This window comes from Rhincodon typus, chromosome 30, assembly GCF_021869965.1.
Source record: "Rhincodon typus isolate 14 chromosome 30, sRhiTyp1.1, whole genome shotgun sequence".
Lineage (NCBI taxonomy): Eukaryota > Metazoa > Chordata > Chondrichthyes > Orectolobiformes > Rhincodontidae > Rhincodon > Rhincodon typus.
This window is the reverse complement of record NC_063361.1, coordinates 11,036,821-11,054,639: the sequence shown is the minus strand read 5'-3', so window position 1 is coordinate 11,054,639 and position 17,819 is coordinate 11,036,821. Positions and strand designations below refer to the sequence as shown.

General features: G+C 38.3%; 1 protein-coding gene across 5 annotated transcripts in view; it reads left to right on the top strand.

Moving 5' to 3' along the window:
• gpatch8 (G patch domain containing 8) overlaps positions 1-17,819 on the top strand; it is a 181,952-nt gene that overhangs the window by 27,923 nt on the left and 136,210 nt on the right. For 2 of the 5 annotated variants that reach the window (XM_048614484.1, XM_048614482.1), the window contains exon 2: positions 8,790-8,864. In XM_048614484.1, the coding sequence (XP_048470441.1) occupies positions 8,790-8,864 (75 nt within the window). Of the gene's footprint in view, positions 1-8,789; positions 8,865-9,111; positions 9,134-13,803; positions 13,822-17,819 lie in introns of those variants that run through there. The other 3 variants (XM_048614486.1, XM_048614485.1, XM_048614483.1) reach the window with 3 other exon arrangements.

Here is a 17,819-nt window from a genome sequence, read left to right as displayed (position 1 = left end):
AATGATAGTGAATGGTGAGAAATGATACTACTTCTCCTGAAGTGTACTTGTATTCTTTGTGAATGTTATTCTTTTTTGCTAGGATTTCAGGAGGATTTGCAGATTGTAATGGTGGCTGTAGGTATGTTGATGCATACCTCAGTACTGATTTGATGTAATCTTGCAGGCAAAGGAATTTTTGAATTCTAGTTGTTTCGATAATTCTAGTATCAGAAACTTTGCAGGGTATGCTCAAATGTACAGTCAGCATACGTGCCTGCGTGAGAGAGACCTTGAATAACTCCGTGAATTATAATTGTAATATGTTTGCTTTTTTAAACATGAAAATTCCAAAGTAGAATTCAATTACATCTTGCTTATACATGACAAATAGTAGGAACTGATTTTAAATTTTTAGGTAAAATCTGTAGACATGTAGCAGGTACTGTTGTATATAGATCTGAAAGGGTTAATACTGAGGGGTGCAATTAGCACCACCCACTGATGTCATGTGGACTTGTGGGAAAAAGCCTGCAGATCTCAAAGGAGTGAGAACTAGCATCTGCTCCTCCAACCAAATCTCTGTACTAATGACTGTGAAATCAATGTACTCTCTAACTAGTTGCTAATATCTTATTAACTGCAAGAGATTCTTCCTATAACAGTAGGAAGTGGTTTTCCTCTACTATTGCAGAAACAAACAGGTCTAAACAGTTTCCTACCCCTAGAGGTGGTGCAACAGCCTTCAGTATGAGCAATATGGCGTAGTGAACTGGCATGCTCAGACAACAGATAGAAATAGCAAATTAAGTTGAGAAATACTACAAGAGTTGCTTAATATGTGCTGTTTGTAAAATAAGGAACGAATGGCCTGCGGCATTTGAACGAGGTCTTTGTGTTGTTGCGTGGCTGGTGGTGATTGTCAAAAGGCTGAATAAATTTCTCAAAGGGCAGAGGCAGGTTGGAACAGCTGCACATTGATGTAACGGAACATAACATGCAATGGAAACCGAGAGCTGGTACTGGTATTCTTTCAGGTTTTGACAAAATATTTTTAGCTCTTAGTGATGATTGTTATAAAGTTTCTTTGTATTCCCTATCAACATATTACTGATCTAGGTGCAAATAAAGCTTTTAACTTATTTATAAGCTTTGCTATGTTAATAGAAAGCAGCTCTTGCTTTCACAAACTGCATAGATCAGTGGTTTCATTTAGTTTTGGAATAGTTACAGCTGCATATATGGAGACAATTATGAAGTAGCCTGTTTATGAATCTTCATCTGTCAGCTTCTTTCTTCGGTGTTTATCCAGTGTAGTATTATATGCCTAACGTAAGCATCAAACATTGAAATTAAGAACACCAATGTGGTTAATACATTTTGGGATTAGAGTTCAATTGTAGGTGAAGGTGGTTGACGGCCAATTTGATATAAATGGAACAGCTTTGTAATTCTAATGGTAAGGAAGCTCGCTTTACTGTTGTGGTACTCCTTGATTAAATAGTGAATCTCTTACTGGTAACATAATAATTTGCCTGGCAGCTCAAAGTAATGTTGAACATTATTTTTATGTACGATTGATATTTACTTAGTTATGGACTGTACTTAGGCCAGACTGATCTAAGTTATATGCATAAAGTTATAGTACGCAAGTAATTTTCACTTTTCAAACATTATGTATGGACCTCACTTCCTACTTGATATATCTACACGTTTCTTAAACTGATTCTCCCTTTAAATTTTTCCATATTATCTGTCTTGCAGGCAGTCTATTCAACTGGAACAACATTGTTTTTTTTTAGCATTGTGTTTCCTGTCTGGTTTTATTCTTTGAAATTCTGCAATCTCCACTGAATACATTTGGTCATCTGTTCTAGAAGGCTCCAGGTAGAGGGTCATTCAGCCTATTTGTGCTGGCTGAATTAATTAGCCACCCATTCTGTTCCCATATTCCAGTACTCTCGTGTCCCGTGTAGTCCTTCCACCAATCACTTTAAATCTGTGACCCCAGTAATTGATCCCTCTACTAGGAGAAACTGGGCCACCATATCCAAGTTCCTAATTATGTTGCATGCCTTAATTAAGTCACCCATCGGTGGCCTCTGTTCTAAGCAAAACAACATTAGTCTATCAAATCTTCAAGCCCTGGCAACATTCCTCTATACCGTTTCTAGAGCATTAGTGCTCTTCCTATAATGTAGTGACTAGACCTGTGTACACAAATCCAACTGTGTCCTATCCTGTGTCTGAAAGAGGTAAGGCATTACGTCCCTGCTTTTGTATTCAGTATCTCCCTCAAAGAAGGTATGCATCAGACATGCCTTCTTTATGTCTTTACCAGCTGGTCCTGCGAATAGGCACTCCCAAGTCTCTCACTTAGACTTCAAGATGTTTACAGCACAGAAGCAAGTCATTTGACCCATTATGTCTGTGCCAGTCGACAAAGATCTGATTAATCCCATTTTCCAACTTTTGGCACATAGTCCTGAAAGCTATAGCAATGCAAGTTAAGATCGAAATACTGTTGAAAAGTTGAGTTTCTGACTCCAACACCTTTTCAGGCAGTGAGTTCCTGACTCCCACTATCCTCCAGGATGAAAAGAATTCTCCTCAACTCTCCTCTTAGCCTTCTACATCTTACGTTACATCTGTGTCCCCTGGTTGTTAATTGCTCCATTAATGGAAAATGCCTGCCTTTCAGCCCTATCTTTGACCCTTGTAATTTCATATGCCTAAACCCCTCAGTGTTTGCTACTCTGAGGAAAACAACCCAAGCCTATTCAAACTTGACCCATAGCCCAGACCCTCCAGCCTAGGGCTATCCTGGTAAATTTCCTCTGCACCCTCTAACGTAGGCGCATCCTTCCAATAACGTGATGACCAGAACTGAATGCAGTACTCTAGTTGTGGCCTAACTAGCACTTTGTACAGTTACAAAATAACTTACTGTGTTCTGTACCTTGATTAATAAAGGCAGGTATCTCATTTGCCACCATAACCACCTTATCCACCTATCCTGCAACCTTCATGGATCAGTGGATGTGTACACCAAGGTTGCTCTGATCTTGAGCGATTTTTAGGATCCTGTCATTGATAGTGTAACCTCTTACCTTGTTAGCCCTCCCCATGTGATTACCTCTCATTTTTCCAAGTGGAATTGCATTTTCCACTGCTCTGCTCACCTGACCTGTCCATTTAATATCCACCTGCATTCTATGGCTATCCTCCTCACTACTTACCATCCTAATAATTTTCTCATTACCTACAAACTTCTTTATCGTACCTCCTGCAATTGAGTTCGAATTATTACACCACAAACAGCAAGGACCCCAGCACCAGCGCCCCAGTGGAGACTTCCAGCCATACAAACATCTCTCTATAATGACTCTCTGCTCCCTGCCTGTAAGATGATTTTGGATTGAACATGCCAGTTTGCCTGGAAATCCCATGGGCCGTGGATTTCTTGACCTACTCTGCCATATAGATCCTTATCAAAAGCTTTCTTTAAAGTTCATATAGTCCAAACATGTGCAGGTTGGGTAGGTAAGCCGTGGGAAATGCAGGGTTACAGGGAAAGGGTGGGTGGGGTGTTGGTGGGTGGGTCTGGGTGGAATGCTCTTCGGAGGGTCAGTATGGACTCGATGAGCTGAATGGCCTGCTTCTATGTTGTAGGGATTCTATGATTCTATATTGGATGCATTACTCTCATCATCATTCCTGGTTACCTCCTTTAAACATATGATTAAATTTGTCAAACTTGACCTTTCCTTACCAAATCATACTGTCCATTCCTGATTATCCATGTCTCTCCAAAGCAGATATATTCTGCTGCTCAGAATTCTTACTAATAACATCTCCACTAACATGGTTAAACTGAGTAGTCATATGAACATGCAGGAAATAGAGCGAAATGGATCTTGCGCAGGCAGATGGGATTAATTTAGAATGGCATCACAGTTTGCATGACACAGTGGGCTAAAGGGCCTGTTCCTTTGTACTTTACTGTACTTTACTGTACCATGTAATTACCTGGTCTATCCATTCCTCCCTTTTATTAATAATGCATCAATGTTAGCAGTCCTCTGGCACCTTAGCTGTGGGCGGAGAGGATTTGAAAACTACTGACAGGCCCCCCTAATAGCTCCTTCCTCAGCAACTTAGAATACATCTAATCATGCAGTTTTGGCTACTTTAAGGCAGCTAAACCCTCTAGTACCTTCTCTGTGTCTCGGTTAATTACGGGAATAGTGTGGGATGTTCTTCAGAGGGTCAATACAGACTTGATGGGCTGAATAGCTCCTTTCCGCACTCTGCAGATGCTATGATTCAAAGTATTCATTGAGGATTGTATCCACATCTTTTGGATCTGCACACAGATTACATCTTTGGTCTCTGGGCCCTACTCTTTCTCTAGTTATTCCCTTGTTTATATTCGGGGGAGGAAAAAAACACTTTGGTGTTTCTTTATTCCATGACCAATGCTTTCTCACGTACTGTCATTGCTGTTTGATTTTTCTTTCTAAGTTCCCCCAGGATACTTTTGAATACTCCTCCCAGGATTCATATTGAGCTCTCAGTATCTGCTGTAAGCTTTTCTTTTTTTTTCTTAACCGGACCTTTACGTCCCTTGACATCTGGCATACTCGGATCTTTGTCCCACCCTTTTGTCTTTACCAGAACATGTTTGCTTTGCATGTTTGTTATTTCTTTGTTGAATGGCTCCCACTTCCTCTACCCCCCTCAATTGCACATTTCCCTATTGTGCTTCTATATTCTAACAGTGAGGGACCCTTCACTGAGCCCTATGAAATACTAATGAAACCCACTTTCCATTCTCAAAAACAGCCATCAACCATTATCCTTTGATTCCTACCACTGAACCAAGTTTGTATCCAACTTCACCACGTTCCTTTGTATGCCATGAGCTCTAATTTTTATGGCTTGTCAAATGCCTTACTAAAGTCTATGTAGGCAACTTTCAATCTTCCTTGTTACTTTCTGAAAAAAACATTAAATTAGTAAGATATAGCCTTTCCTTAACAAAGCCACGATGAGTACCCAGGTTAATCCATGCCTTTCTACGTGACAGTTAATGCTATCTCACAATGCTGATTTTAGTAATTTGCCTGCTGCCGAGGCCAGAGTGCCTGGCCTATAATTACTTAGCCTATACCTTGCACATTTTTTAATAATACAATGTTTGCAAGGCTCCAACCCTATGGTTTGTCGCCTGTACCTAATGAGGGTTGAAAAGTGATCGTCAGCCTCTGTTACTTCCATCCTGGCTCCCTTTAACAGCTTAGAGTCTACAATTCATCTGGCGCTGGCAATTTATCCACCTTCAAGGAGGATAGTTGTTCCACTCTTCCCTTCTCATGCTTATTTTATCTAGGCTGAGCTTCCTATGAATGCCACCTCTAGTTGATGTAAGAAGTAGAAAGAAAGCTGCTGTAATTGTCAAATATGAAAGCAGCTGCCTGTCTAAAGATTGCACTGACTAGGTGAAAAATTTAGTATTAACAGAATAAAAAGTATTTTATTCTTTCCTAGCAGCCTCCCTCTCTTTCCCAGGCCTCCCAATCTTGCCCCCATCCTTCCCATCGCTCCTTGGCAAAAGGAGACTGGCTATTGGTGTAGACCCCCCCCGCCCGATGTTGGCAGTGTCTCATTCTTCTCACTCCTGGTGCACGCACCTCCTGCTGCTCCCAGTGCCTTTGCTGATGAGTCCCTGTGCATGGAATACAGTGACAGTCAAAGCTTACACAGATGTTTCTTGCTATGTCATCGTGGCCAAATGACAACAATTGCCTCGCAAGCACGGTGGCCATGTTGCATTATGGAGAATCACTCTGTTTTATCTAATATTTTGCACTCCTCCTCTTTGACTAGAATGTCTGCACCATCCCTGAAGAAAGAGACAGTGTTAATTTAGAAACCTTGCCTAATCATCTGCATCCATGCACAAATTTGCAATGTACTTCTTTGATAGACACAAACTCTTCCTTTGTCATCCTGTTGCTCATAATATGCTAATAAAAGACTTTGATTTTCCTTAATTTTACCAAGAACATTTCATTTGTATCGTCTTTTCTACTTTTCCTTTTCACTTCCACCCTGTACTCCCATAAGCTTCCTGGTGTATTGCTTTTTTTTTAAAAGATTGTCAATAACTGTCTTTTCTGCTTTATTTTGCCTTGTATGCTGCTGTTTAACCTAAGGACTTTAGATTTGACAGTACTACCCTGTTTCTTTGTTCGACATGTTTTCACTTTACCTGTGTAATCTCACTTTTGAATGCTTCCTATTGATTAGCCGCTGACTTTCAAGTATATGTAGCCAGTCCACTTCTGCCAGTTCGTCTCTTGAGTTTGCATTTCCAGTTTCACTCCTGTTCCAGCTTTGTCCATTTCCGTGATGTTGCTAGATGTAACTGTAATATGATCTCTATCTTTGAAATGATCAACCACTGCTCTTTGGTCCACCTGCTCAACTTTATTTCCTAAGACTACACCTGGCATCCCATCCTCTTACATTGGGCTTGTTACCTGCTGCTATAACACATTCTCTTGAACACAGTTGAAGAATTTTCTGCCCTCGTTGCCTTTGACACTGCTTGTAATGCAGTTGATAATTGAGTAGTTGAAGCCCCCAACTATTATTTCCATTTTGCATTTACACTAAGAAGTTTGCACGCATACTTGTCTAACTATCGTCCCACATTTGGGTGTTTATGGTGCGTACCTACCAGTGAGATTGGATCTTGTTTCTGAACTAAACTAATGTTTCATAGAATCCCTACAGTGTGGAAACAGGCCTTTCGGCCCAACAAGTCCACACCGAAGCTCAAAGAATCCCACCCAGACCCTCCCCACTGTAACCCACCTAATCTGCACATCTCTGAACACTACGGGTAATTTAGCATGGCCAATCCACCTAACATGCACATCTTTGGACTGTGGGAGGAAACCGGAACACCCGGAGGAAACCCACACAGACACACGGGAAGAATGTGCAAACTCCACACAGACAGTCACCCGAGGCTGGAATCGAACCTGGGTCCCTGGCGCTGTGAGGCAGCAGTGCTAACCACTGAGCCACCGTGCTGCTCATGTGATGCTTCATTTAGTATACCATCTGTCCTTACAGCTGGAATTTATTCTTAACGATAATTCTGTACCCCCCACCTTTTTTTTTCTATGCTGTTCTGCATCCTGTCTGAACTGTAGTAAAATATCCCAAGGTCTTTAAGGTGTGTGATATTTAGCCTGAAAGCTTGTTTAAAAGGTTAAGTTTCAATGAGCGTTGTATAGAAGAAGAGGAGCTTTAGAGGGAATTCTAGTGTTTAGAGCATAGGCAGCTGAAAGCTTGGCCACCAGTGAAGATACAAATAAGGTCAGGGATGTGAAAAGTTTCAGAATTGTCTGAAGCCTGATAACTGGGATGTTTCGTTGAGTTCATAGAAATAGGGCCATGTCCAGGGATTTGAAAACAATGCTGAGAATTTTAAACTCAAAGCTAAATTGGTCTGTAGGATGAGTGTGTTGCCCTTTTGAAGTGGAATAAATTGGGCCAGTACTCAGTGGAGTTTAGAAGGCCAATAAATGATCTCTTTGAGATGTGCAAGATTCTGAAGGTACATCATAGTGTAAATACAGACATTGTTTGGGTAATGAAATGTCGGGCACAACCTCAGGCTAGATTCATTTAGAACTGAGCTGAGAAATTTTCTGTCTGAGAGTTTTAGATGCTTCATTTTTGAATGCATTTAAGGCTGAGAGAAACAGATTTTTGATAGCTCAAGGAATCCAAGAATATGATTAGCAGACAGGGAGGTGGAACTGAAGTTCAAGATCAATCGTATTGGCACTAAAAGTAGGCCTGATGGGTCTTATGGCCTGCTCCAGATCTTTTTACATGTGTTCTTCTGAAGCTGTGCTGAATTGGGAGTCAACAAAGATCAGCATGTGCATGTTTGGTGAACAGGATTTCCTTTGCGCCATTATCCCATGGTTGCCTGGATGAATGCAGTTCCGACAACATTTGAAGCTCAGCACCATCCAGGACAAAGCATATCATCAGATGCCTTCATCATTTACTCTTTCTGCCACTAGTGCACAGTGGCAGCAAAGTGTACCATCTACAAGATGCACTGCAATAACTCACCAAGTCTTCTTACACAGCACCCTCCAACCCTTCTATCACAAGAAGGACAATGGCAGCAAATGCCTGGGAGCACCACCATTCGAAAGTTCCCCTCCAAGCCACACACCATCCAGACTTCAAACTATATTGCCATTCCTTCATTGCAGTGGTTCAAGAAGGGAACTCACCGCACCTTCTCCAGGACAGTTAGAGAGCAGTAAATGCTAGCAGAACCAGTGACACTCACCTTGTGAATGATTTAAAGAGAAATTAAGTCACATTTATATATTCAGAGTTTACCCATGTTTTTGGGGGACATTGATGATAGGTTATAACCTGAAAAAGAATTCTTAGTACTGCAAATAAAATATATTGTATGAATCAAATGTGTACCTGTATTCCTAAATAATCATCACTCGTATTTCAGTAGGAAGTATAAACCTAACTGTTGAAACTTGTCTCACATATCCTATTAAGTTTCTACAACACATTCAAACACTGAATTTGATATTATTAGTCAGTGACTCCAAGGTTGGCACTCTCTTTAAACTTGTATTGATTTCACTATTTTTAAACTTGTGTTGTGTTTCACACCATTTTTTCACAATGAGGCCAAATAGTTTTTTTGTTTTAGAGTAAGTTTTTATTGTTTTTCATTGACTTTTTAGGGGAATCACTTTGATCAATATGAAGAAGGACATCTGGAAATTGAACAGGCATCCTTGGACAAGCCCATAGAATCGGTAAGAGTTTGAATTTCAATTGAGACCTGATGTGTGTAAAGTTGAATGATTAGGTGCCACTAACCAGCAACAAAAAATGTTAGTGCAGTTTTGAATAACTAGTCCAGAAATTTTTGAGCAGTGAAAATGACATAGTTGGTCCAAACTACTATCTAGAGCTTAGTGTACACCTTTATTTTAATTTTAAGTTTTTTCAGGTTTTTGTAATATAACGTTTATTAATGCTGTGCTGCTACTATATATACAGGACATGAAAAATGCATCTTAAGGTAAATCAACATTTTGTTTGTACTTCATGGATAAGTAGTACACGTGCTTCATTGCTGCTTTCGGTAAATTGCTTCATGAATAATCCCACCTTTATAGTTGTCTCCTTTGTAATATTTTAAATTTTTAATTAGTTCTAATTCAGTTAGGCTTTATGTTATTTGAGTTAATCCAATGCTTTAGTTTCTCGGCATTTGTTTTGTGTGTGGCAATTGTCATTGCACTCACCAAGTGAAAAATGGAACTTCATGTGCAATGTAGGATGAGTGGACTGAATGGATGTGTTAAGGACTGGAAATATGTGCTGATCCCCTTCACCTATTGGATATTTTGCACACATTTTACTGACACTGTACATAGGTAATATAAAATTTGATCAACTAATACCCAATCTTTGCACTGCTTAAAATTGAACTTCCTCCAAAGGATTAAGTTAAGAAGTGAGGGAGCCATCCCTTTCGTTAGTTGAGGCAAATGATTGACCAACTAAGGAATTGAGCATAAAGTCAGCTTGGCTTTAAAAGTGCTTGCTGACTTGAATCATCACCATGTTGCTACATTTCCTTCAATCAATTATACAAACTTTTTTTTGTGGGTATGCTAAGATCAATTTAAATGAAAAATGGCAGATGCTCAACTTAGTGATTAATAATACATAATCTCCAGTATCAACCTCGAGTCATTGATCATTTTGTGTCACTAACACAGTTAATTAAAAGTAATAGAGCTACCATGCCAAAGATTTACTACAAATTAGTGAAGTTTTTTCCTGGTAACATTTTGTATAACACAGCTATTCATTATTACGTACCACTCTGAAAAGCAGCGCTTGAGCAGTTTATATGCTAGGCTGGTTTTGACAGAGTACAAAAAAAGCCTTCCAATTCAAAGCAAAAATTTGTGACAGAAAAGAATCGATCCTGTTGTTTTGTGGCCAGTGACTGCCCAAATTATAATAAACCACAACAATTTGGTATATAGATGAGGTACGCTGACAGCTATTTTAAAATTGTGTGAATTTGAGTAATGATTATTTATGATCTTTTATGACTTGGTGATATTTTTTGGGCTGACAAGTGGCAAGTGACATTCGTGCCACACAAATGCCAGGCTATGACCATTACCAATAAGCAACAATCGAACCACAACTGCTTGACATTCAATGGCGTTACCAACACTGAATCCTCCACTATCAATGTCTTTGGGGTTACCATTGATCAGAAACTCAACTGGACTCGCTAAATAAACACCATGGCTATTAGAGCAGGTCAGAGGCTAGGAATACAGCAGCGAGTAACTCACTTCCTGACTCCCATAGCCTATCCATCATCTACTGTCAGGAGTGTGATAGAATACTCACCATTTACCTGGATGGGTGCACCTTGATTGACGTTATGTCCACAAAACGTGCACTCCCTCCAACACTGATGCTCAGTAGCAGCAATGTGTACTATCCACGAGGTACACTGCAGAAATTCTCCAAAGATCCTCAGACACTGCCTTCCAAACCTACAACCACTTCCATCTAGAAGGGCAACAGCACCTGCAAGTTCCCCTCCAAGCCACTCATCATCCTGAATTGGAAATATATCGCTGTTCCTTCACTGTCGATTGGTCAAAATCCTGGAATTCCCTCCCTAATGGCATTGTGGTTCAGCCCACAAAGGTACACCGCAGTGGTTCAAGAGGGCAACTAGGGAAGGGCAATAAATGCTGGCCAGCCAGTGATGCCCACGTCCCATGAATGAATAATTTTTTTTTTGTCCAGAATCAGTTATGGTACTGAATCAGATTAATTAGTGATAGGAGTGTTGCGGGGTGTGCGATGGAGGTTGTGTTTGTTGAGGGTAGAATAGTTAGTCCTAGCATGCTATGTTTAAATGTGTGCAAAAACCCACAAAGTGTGTCTAATTGGAAAACAAAGGGATCAGTAGGTATTTCTGTACTCATGGAAGATATGCTTGTGTTTCCATGTAACAAATAATGCACACTACTTGGGGTGTCCACCATTTCTCTTCTGCAACAGTTGGGCCATAATTGCTAAGCAGCCATGAACTGGTTTGTATTGCACGCTCTGCTATTTTTTTTTAGGGTTTCCTGGTTCCTTATCCTGTCCTTCCAGCGAAAAACCTACTGTGAGACTTTGCTGGCATGTTGCTTGTCTATGGAATGGCAGTAGCTGATGACGCATGTTGATAATACTGCAGGATAAGTTTTCAATTAAGTAATCTATTAATATTAATATCGCAATACCCAGCTAATTTTGAGGGTTTTTTTGCCATTAACAATGAGGTACCTAAAAAATGTTACCACCATTTTCTGTTTGCTTCCTTTATATTCACTTGGGCAAACAGTACTTTTTTTAATGGCACTTTTGAGTCGTTCATTTTTATTTTACCAAAGCATTAACTGGCCAAAATGTTTTATACTAATTAAGTCAGTAAAACGCCAAAACAAGACAGTCTTCATTGACAACATTTATAGTTCAAAGAGTGAGTTGACATATTTCAGCACTTATTACAGCAAATCATAAGATATCCAGAAAATAGGGGTATAAAGTATGCATCCCATCATCTGTTACCTACGTAAATTATAAATTATATAACATTTTTACATATTCTTACCAATTACCTTTTCTCCTTTCCCCAAAAAAGCTTGGAAGAATGTACATTAGCTTTATTTTGCCCAATTTTTTTGTTCATTTGATTGAATGCTGTTTATATTCCAATAGTTAAACTTGAGAAAATCTGAATTCAGTGAAGATGGATGGCTATGAAATTTAGTAAACTTACTAAAATCCTACTAAATAGAGACGTTTCAATTTTAGCTACCACCAAAACATTCAGCAACTAATTTTTACATCTAATTGTTAATTATGATTTAATTCCAACTTAGCCCTCCTGCCCCCGCAAGAACAAACACACATGATTAAAGAATTCCATCACTTGCACTTTCTTAGCTGAAGTGATGAGCACAACTTATTCCCATAACTGCAAGCACTATTAGTGGTATAGAAGACCATATGGAAGTGATGCAGGGTAACTTGATCAAGTTTTATTCCATTTTCTCCCAAGTGGTATTGTCCTCCTTGTCCAGTGGAAGTTATAGAGATAAAGTCTCTTCTAACACTTGCCATGCCATTATAATGCTATCCAACATTCTTTTGTAGAGAAGTTTGTTAGCATTAACAATTAGCTAATACCATACAAGTCAAATAGCTAATTAATGGCTCCAGCATTTTTATAATTTTCTTGCAAACTAAGGTCCGTTATTTTTAGTTGGATATTTTTGCTGCATTGCAACAAAAACACTGTCGGCTTTTATAGCGATAAAATTATTATTTCAAAAGCAGTACAATGAAGTTTCATTCTGTGGTGGTAGAGAACAAATTGTTTTTTGTGTGTAGTTAGAATGCCATGCCATCAAAAACATTAATGTGAAATTACAAAGTTCTTTTTAAACAGTTAGCTTTAATGCATACTAAATGCACACGTGTCCTGCAGCATTGTCTGTTGAGATGTGCTAAATGCTATGCTACAGTGTTCAGTCAGTTGGCTGCCTTGGAGAGTCCACAGATTTTGAGGAGATTTTGTATGAAGATAATTTTACTTGAAATTACTCAACAACTGATGCACACAAAGGATAATTATTTTGTCTAATGAGATTGGTGCAGCTTATTCCTAATGCATGTGATTAGGTTCACCCTTTTGTATGTTATATTTAATTGTAACTGTGGACAGAAAAATAACCAGAAGGGTGATGCAAGAAGGTCCGTTTTTAATGCTCTTTCCCTACATCAGCCTTTAAATTTGCATATTCTAAGCAACCTTTTTAGGATGATTCCCTTCTTACTAACTTCCATAGGCACTAACTAAAATTAGTAGAAAAAGTGGAGAGATCTATTTTGGAAAATACCATGTAGGGTAATATACACTGAATTTTAAAATGTCTAAAAAAAATTCCATCTGGATTCTAATAACTGATTTTGTTACATACAGCAAATGTAGATTTTTATTTCCACTTCAACCAAAATTAACATCTAAGGTCTATTCAATTTAACTTGAATACGTTAGGTCACTTTCTACTTACTAGTTTAGTTTAGTACAGTGGTAGCATATTATTTACGATAGATATATTATGTTTTGTCATTTTATACAAGATCTGTGGACTCCTAAACAGACAAAGGTCACGTCAATATGGCTGCTGATTTAACATTTAACAGTAGCCGCATGTTCCTTGCACTATAAATATTTCATGTCTTGTAGCTGTATGGTGTAGCATTACCATTTGGCCCTCCTAGCCATCATCGTGTGTCATCTGTAGTTAAATATAAAGTTTGTTTTGAGAACTGTTCTAAAGTGCTCTTGCATGTAATGGCAAAGTAGTGCTCACCTTTCTGTCACAATTTCCTGATTATATCTCCTCACACATCTATATATTTTTATATATACATATAAAAAATATATATTTTGTTTTAGTTTTTTTCTCCATTGTGTCATCATGGCACACTGCACTGACTTACAGCTAGCTGGTCTTGAATCGTGGATTTACGTTGTGCTTTCACTATTACCTAATGTCGACATTACTTGCGAGCAGTGAATTGAACAGAAGCAGACCATTAGTGTTTGGACAGTTTCTTACTTTGTGTTACATTTAACTGTTCTTTTGACAGCCCAGTTTTTAAAGCCAGGTTCGTATGGAAATGCTTTCACTCCACTTGCACTGCTTTGAAATAGCCTATTGCTTCATCTGTCTGTTTTTTTTAATTGCATTTATTAATATTGCAGTCAGGGTAATGTCTCACTTCCTTCTTCCCTGAAAGCTTTACAATGTGCTTTTAATATTTAATTAGGTCAGAGTTGAGTGTTTTCATTTGTTGGAAGGAAAGCAACCATAGCCACCAAAAAGGTGAGGATGAGGGAGAATAGATCCTCTTGTATGAATCACGTAAAGTTTAAGATAACAAATACAGATGAGATTTATGGCTTAGACCAAATTTTAAAATTTGCTAATTAACAAAACCTCATTTTTCCTCTGACTTAAACAACTGTTGACTTAGATTTGACTTTTTAAAACTAAGATGTTTATTATATTGACAGTAGCAGGAATAAATAGCTTTTAGGAGTATTCAAATTTTGTTTTTTAGATTAATCTTGTAGCACTAAGTTCAGATTTTGAATTTGCTTCGTTGTTTTAAATACAAAAGTCTGTACATCCTTCAAATTTGAAACTTGAATTATATCAAATGGGATAAAGAGTAAAAATGAGGATTTGAACTATGTGTTACCGATGTTTAGAAGCTTTAAGCGCATCGAACTACTTTTGGTTGATTTTTGCTCCTCTTAAATATCTGACCTTACAGAAGTATTATTTGTCCTTCTATTCAAATACAGCAAAACCGACCATCTGAAATCAAGTAATTAAGATGTAGAGTCATAGAGTTATACGGCATGGAAACAGACCCTTCAGTTAAACCCATCCATGCTGACCAAGTTTCCCAAATTAAACTAGTCCCATTTGCCTGTTTGGCCCATATCCTTCTAAATCTTTCCTATTCATGTACTATCCAAATTTTTTTTTAAAATGTTGTGACTGTACCTGCATCTACCACTTCCTCTGGCAGCACATTCCATACACAAACCACCCTCTGTGTGGAAAAAGTTATTTCTCAGATCCCTTTTACATCTTTATCCCTCACCTTAAAAATATGCCCCCTAGTTTTGAACTTACCCATCCTAGGGAAAAGACCTTTGCAATTCACTTTATCTATGTCCCTCATGATTTCATAAACCTATGCTCCAGTGGAAAAACGTCCCAGCCTCTCCTGAAAACTTGAACCTTCCAGTCCTGGCCATATCCTGGTAAATCTTTTCTGAACCCTCTCCAATTTAATCATATCCTTCCAGTGGCAGGGTGACCAGCACTGTACACAGTACTCCAAGATGGCCTCACCAACATCCTGTACAACCTCAACGTGACATCCCAACTCCCATACTCAATGGTCTGAGCAATGAAGGCAAGCATGCTAAACCCTTCTTAACTGTAATGCAACTTTCAAAGAACTATGTAGCTGAACCCTGAGGTCTCTTTGTTTGACAACACTCCCCAGGGCGCTACCCTTGTTTGTCCTATCAAAATGCAACACCTCGCATTCATCCAAACTAAACTCCAGTTGCCATTTCTTGGCCCAATTGATCCAGATCTCTTCGTTCTTAGATAACTTCCTTCACTGTCCACTATACCACCAATTTTGGTGACATTCACAAACTTACTAACCATGCCTCCTAAGTTCTCATCCAAGTCATTAACATGAATGACACACAAAAGTGGACCCAGCACAGAGCCCTGTGGAACCCCACTGGTCGCAGGCTTCCAGTCCGAAAAACAGCTCTCCACCACCACCCTCTGTCTCTGGCTGTCAAGCCAATTTTTGTATCCAGCTACCAAGCTCTCCCTGAATCTGAAATGTTGTCAAAGGCTTTACAAAGTCCATGTAGACAACATCTATCGTTCTGCCCTCGTCAGTCTTTTTGGTTACATCATCATAAAATTCATTTGAGTTTGTGAGACACAGTTCCCTTCGCACAAAGCCATGGTGACTATCCCTCGTCAGTCCTTGCCTCTCCAAATGCATGCAAATCCTATCTTTCAGAATCCCCTTCAACCATTTACCCACTACTGATGTCAAACTCACATACTACTTCCTTATATATATTGCCTGGTTTGATAAAGTAAATATTTTATTTTCCAATAAAATTTTTCAAATTAAAGGAGCATATTGAATTTTTCAAATTGCTGCACATTGCTTTATTGAGGTATAAACTGTGTCCAGGCAGGTGTTTTACCCTGAATTATTGCCTTGCCCAAAGGGAAGAAGTAGGTATTATTGCTTTCTCATTCATTTGATCTCCTATTTGGAGTAAGCATTATCTCTTTCAAAGTTGTTTTTATTGTAGCATTATTACTACCATAATACGAGTAATTGGATATTGAAACACCTGATTAAATAAAATATTTTATTAGTTTGCCATAGGAACCACCCCGAAGTTAAACTGAATCACCCTGCAGCCGGGCTTCTTTAGATTGTGTAGGGTAGTGACAGATGCAGTAAACGTACTAGCATGTATGTTGCTCCAAGAATGTTACGAGAAGATTGTGGAACCAGGTGTAATTCCCTAAATTAAGTGATGTAGACTTTTTTTTAAAAAACAATTGTCAGAGAAAAGCTTTACAAGAAAAATCACCTCTTGATGATGTGTGGAGAGTTGAATACAATAGGATTTTTGATCAGGCAATGTCTGACCATTTGAAACTGATTTTTTTAACTTGGTTGGTTTCTTTTTTGACCTTTGTACTTAACATTGTGGCCAAGCATAGTATGTGTCAAAAATAAACCTTTGTAGCATGTGTTCCACATCTTCATGGTAACTGCAAAATAAAGATATCTTACTAAATCTGTATCCTGGCAATGAAGTAAATTGTGAACTGTATTTTAGTAATTTCATTTGAAAGAGCATTTGTAGTTCTGTATTACAGGAATATTTATGAAGTGCTTTGATGTACTGGCACTGGGTTCTTATGACCTTTCAGAAGTATTTTAATCAGCATTAGTTGTTTAACATTCAGTAGGTACCTCTATCTGTTGAACTGCAGTGTATTTACAACATGTGTGCTTGACCTTGCAGCCCTGAGAAAGGTGAAAGAATTACAATATAAATATAAAAATAAAATGGCATGCTTAAGATAAATTGCTGCTTTATCCAGTTATTTGAATGGAATTTATCTGAAACTGCAACCAAGGCCAGAAAAATCTATTTTCTTGGGCCAGGCATGCTTTTTTTAATTTTCAATTTTCACATCAGCATTGAATCATACATTGTTATGATGGTGGAACTACTTAATATTAGCAGCAACAATCAGAAATATTGAATGGGGCCTGTAAAAACAATTTTAATAGGAAACAAACTTTAACAGTGCTCAATATGTATTCTTCTGTTTTACCCCATTGTTTCTTTTAATTCAGCCTTCTTTGTAATTTTACTTGCTCCATCTTTATTATACTTCATAACTTTTGTTAAAAGAAATAAAGCTAACTTTAAAACATTCCATTTATCACTATTATCTTCAATGAAATTTAATTATGCCTTCACCTGATATTCGCACTTTTTCTTCCACTGGGAATCACTGGTTCGTATTCATGCTTGGAACCAACAAATTTTTCTTTTTCACATCCAACTTAACATTAGGAATGTTTAACCTACTTATAGAACTGCTTTATACTCCCACCTGAAAGTGTCTAAAATGGCACATACTGGTCATTGTTTAAACATAAGGTTTAGTGCCACAGTGTGGGCAATTTATTTGTTGATATATGTGCAGAAGCTCAGTTCCAGTGTAGAATATCATGAACTTAACCCGCACACTCAATTTATCACAACAAGTACAAGACCATAAGGTATAGGAGCAGAATTAGGCCATTCAGCCCATTGTCTGCTTATTGATCAAAACTGTTGTTTCTCAAGTCCGTTCTCCTGCCTTCTCCCTATCCCTTGATCCCTTTACAAATTAAGTATTTCACTCTATTATAGCAACTCATGGTTTCATGTATTGTTAACTAGCTAAGGGATTTTTCACATAGAAGAATGTACCCTCTGACTATGGACATTGGACAGCATATGGTGATTAATT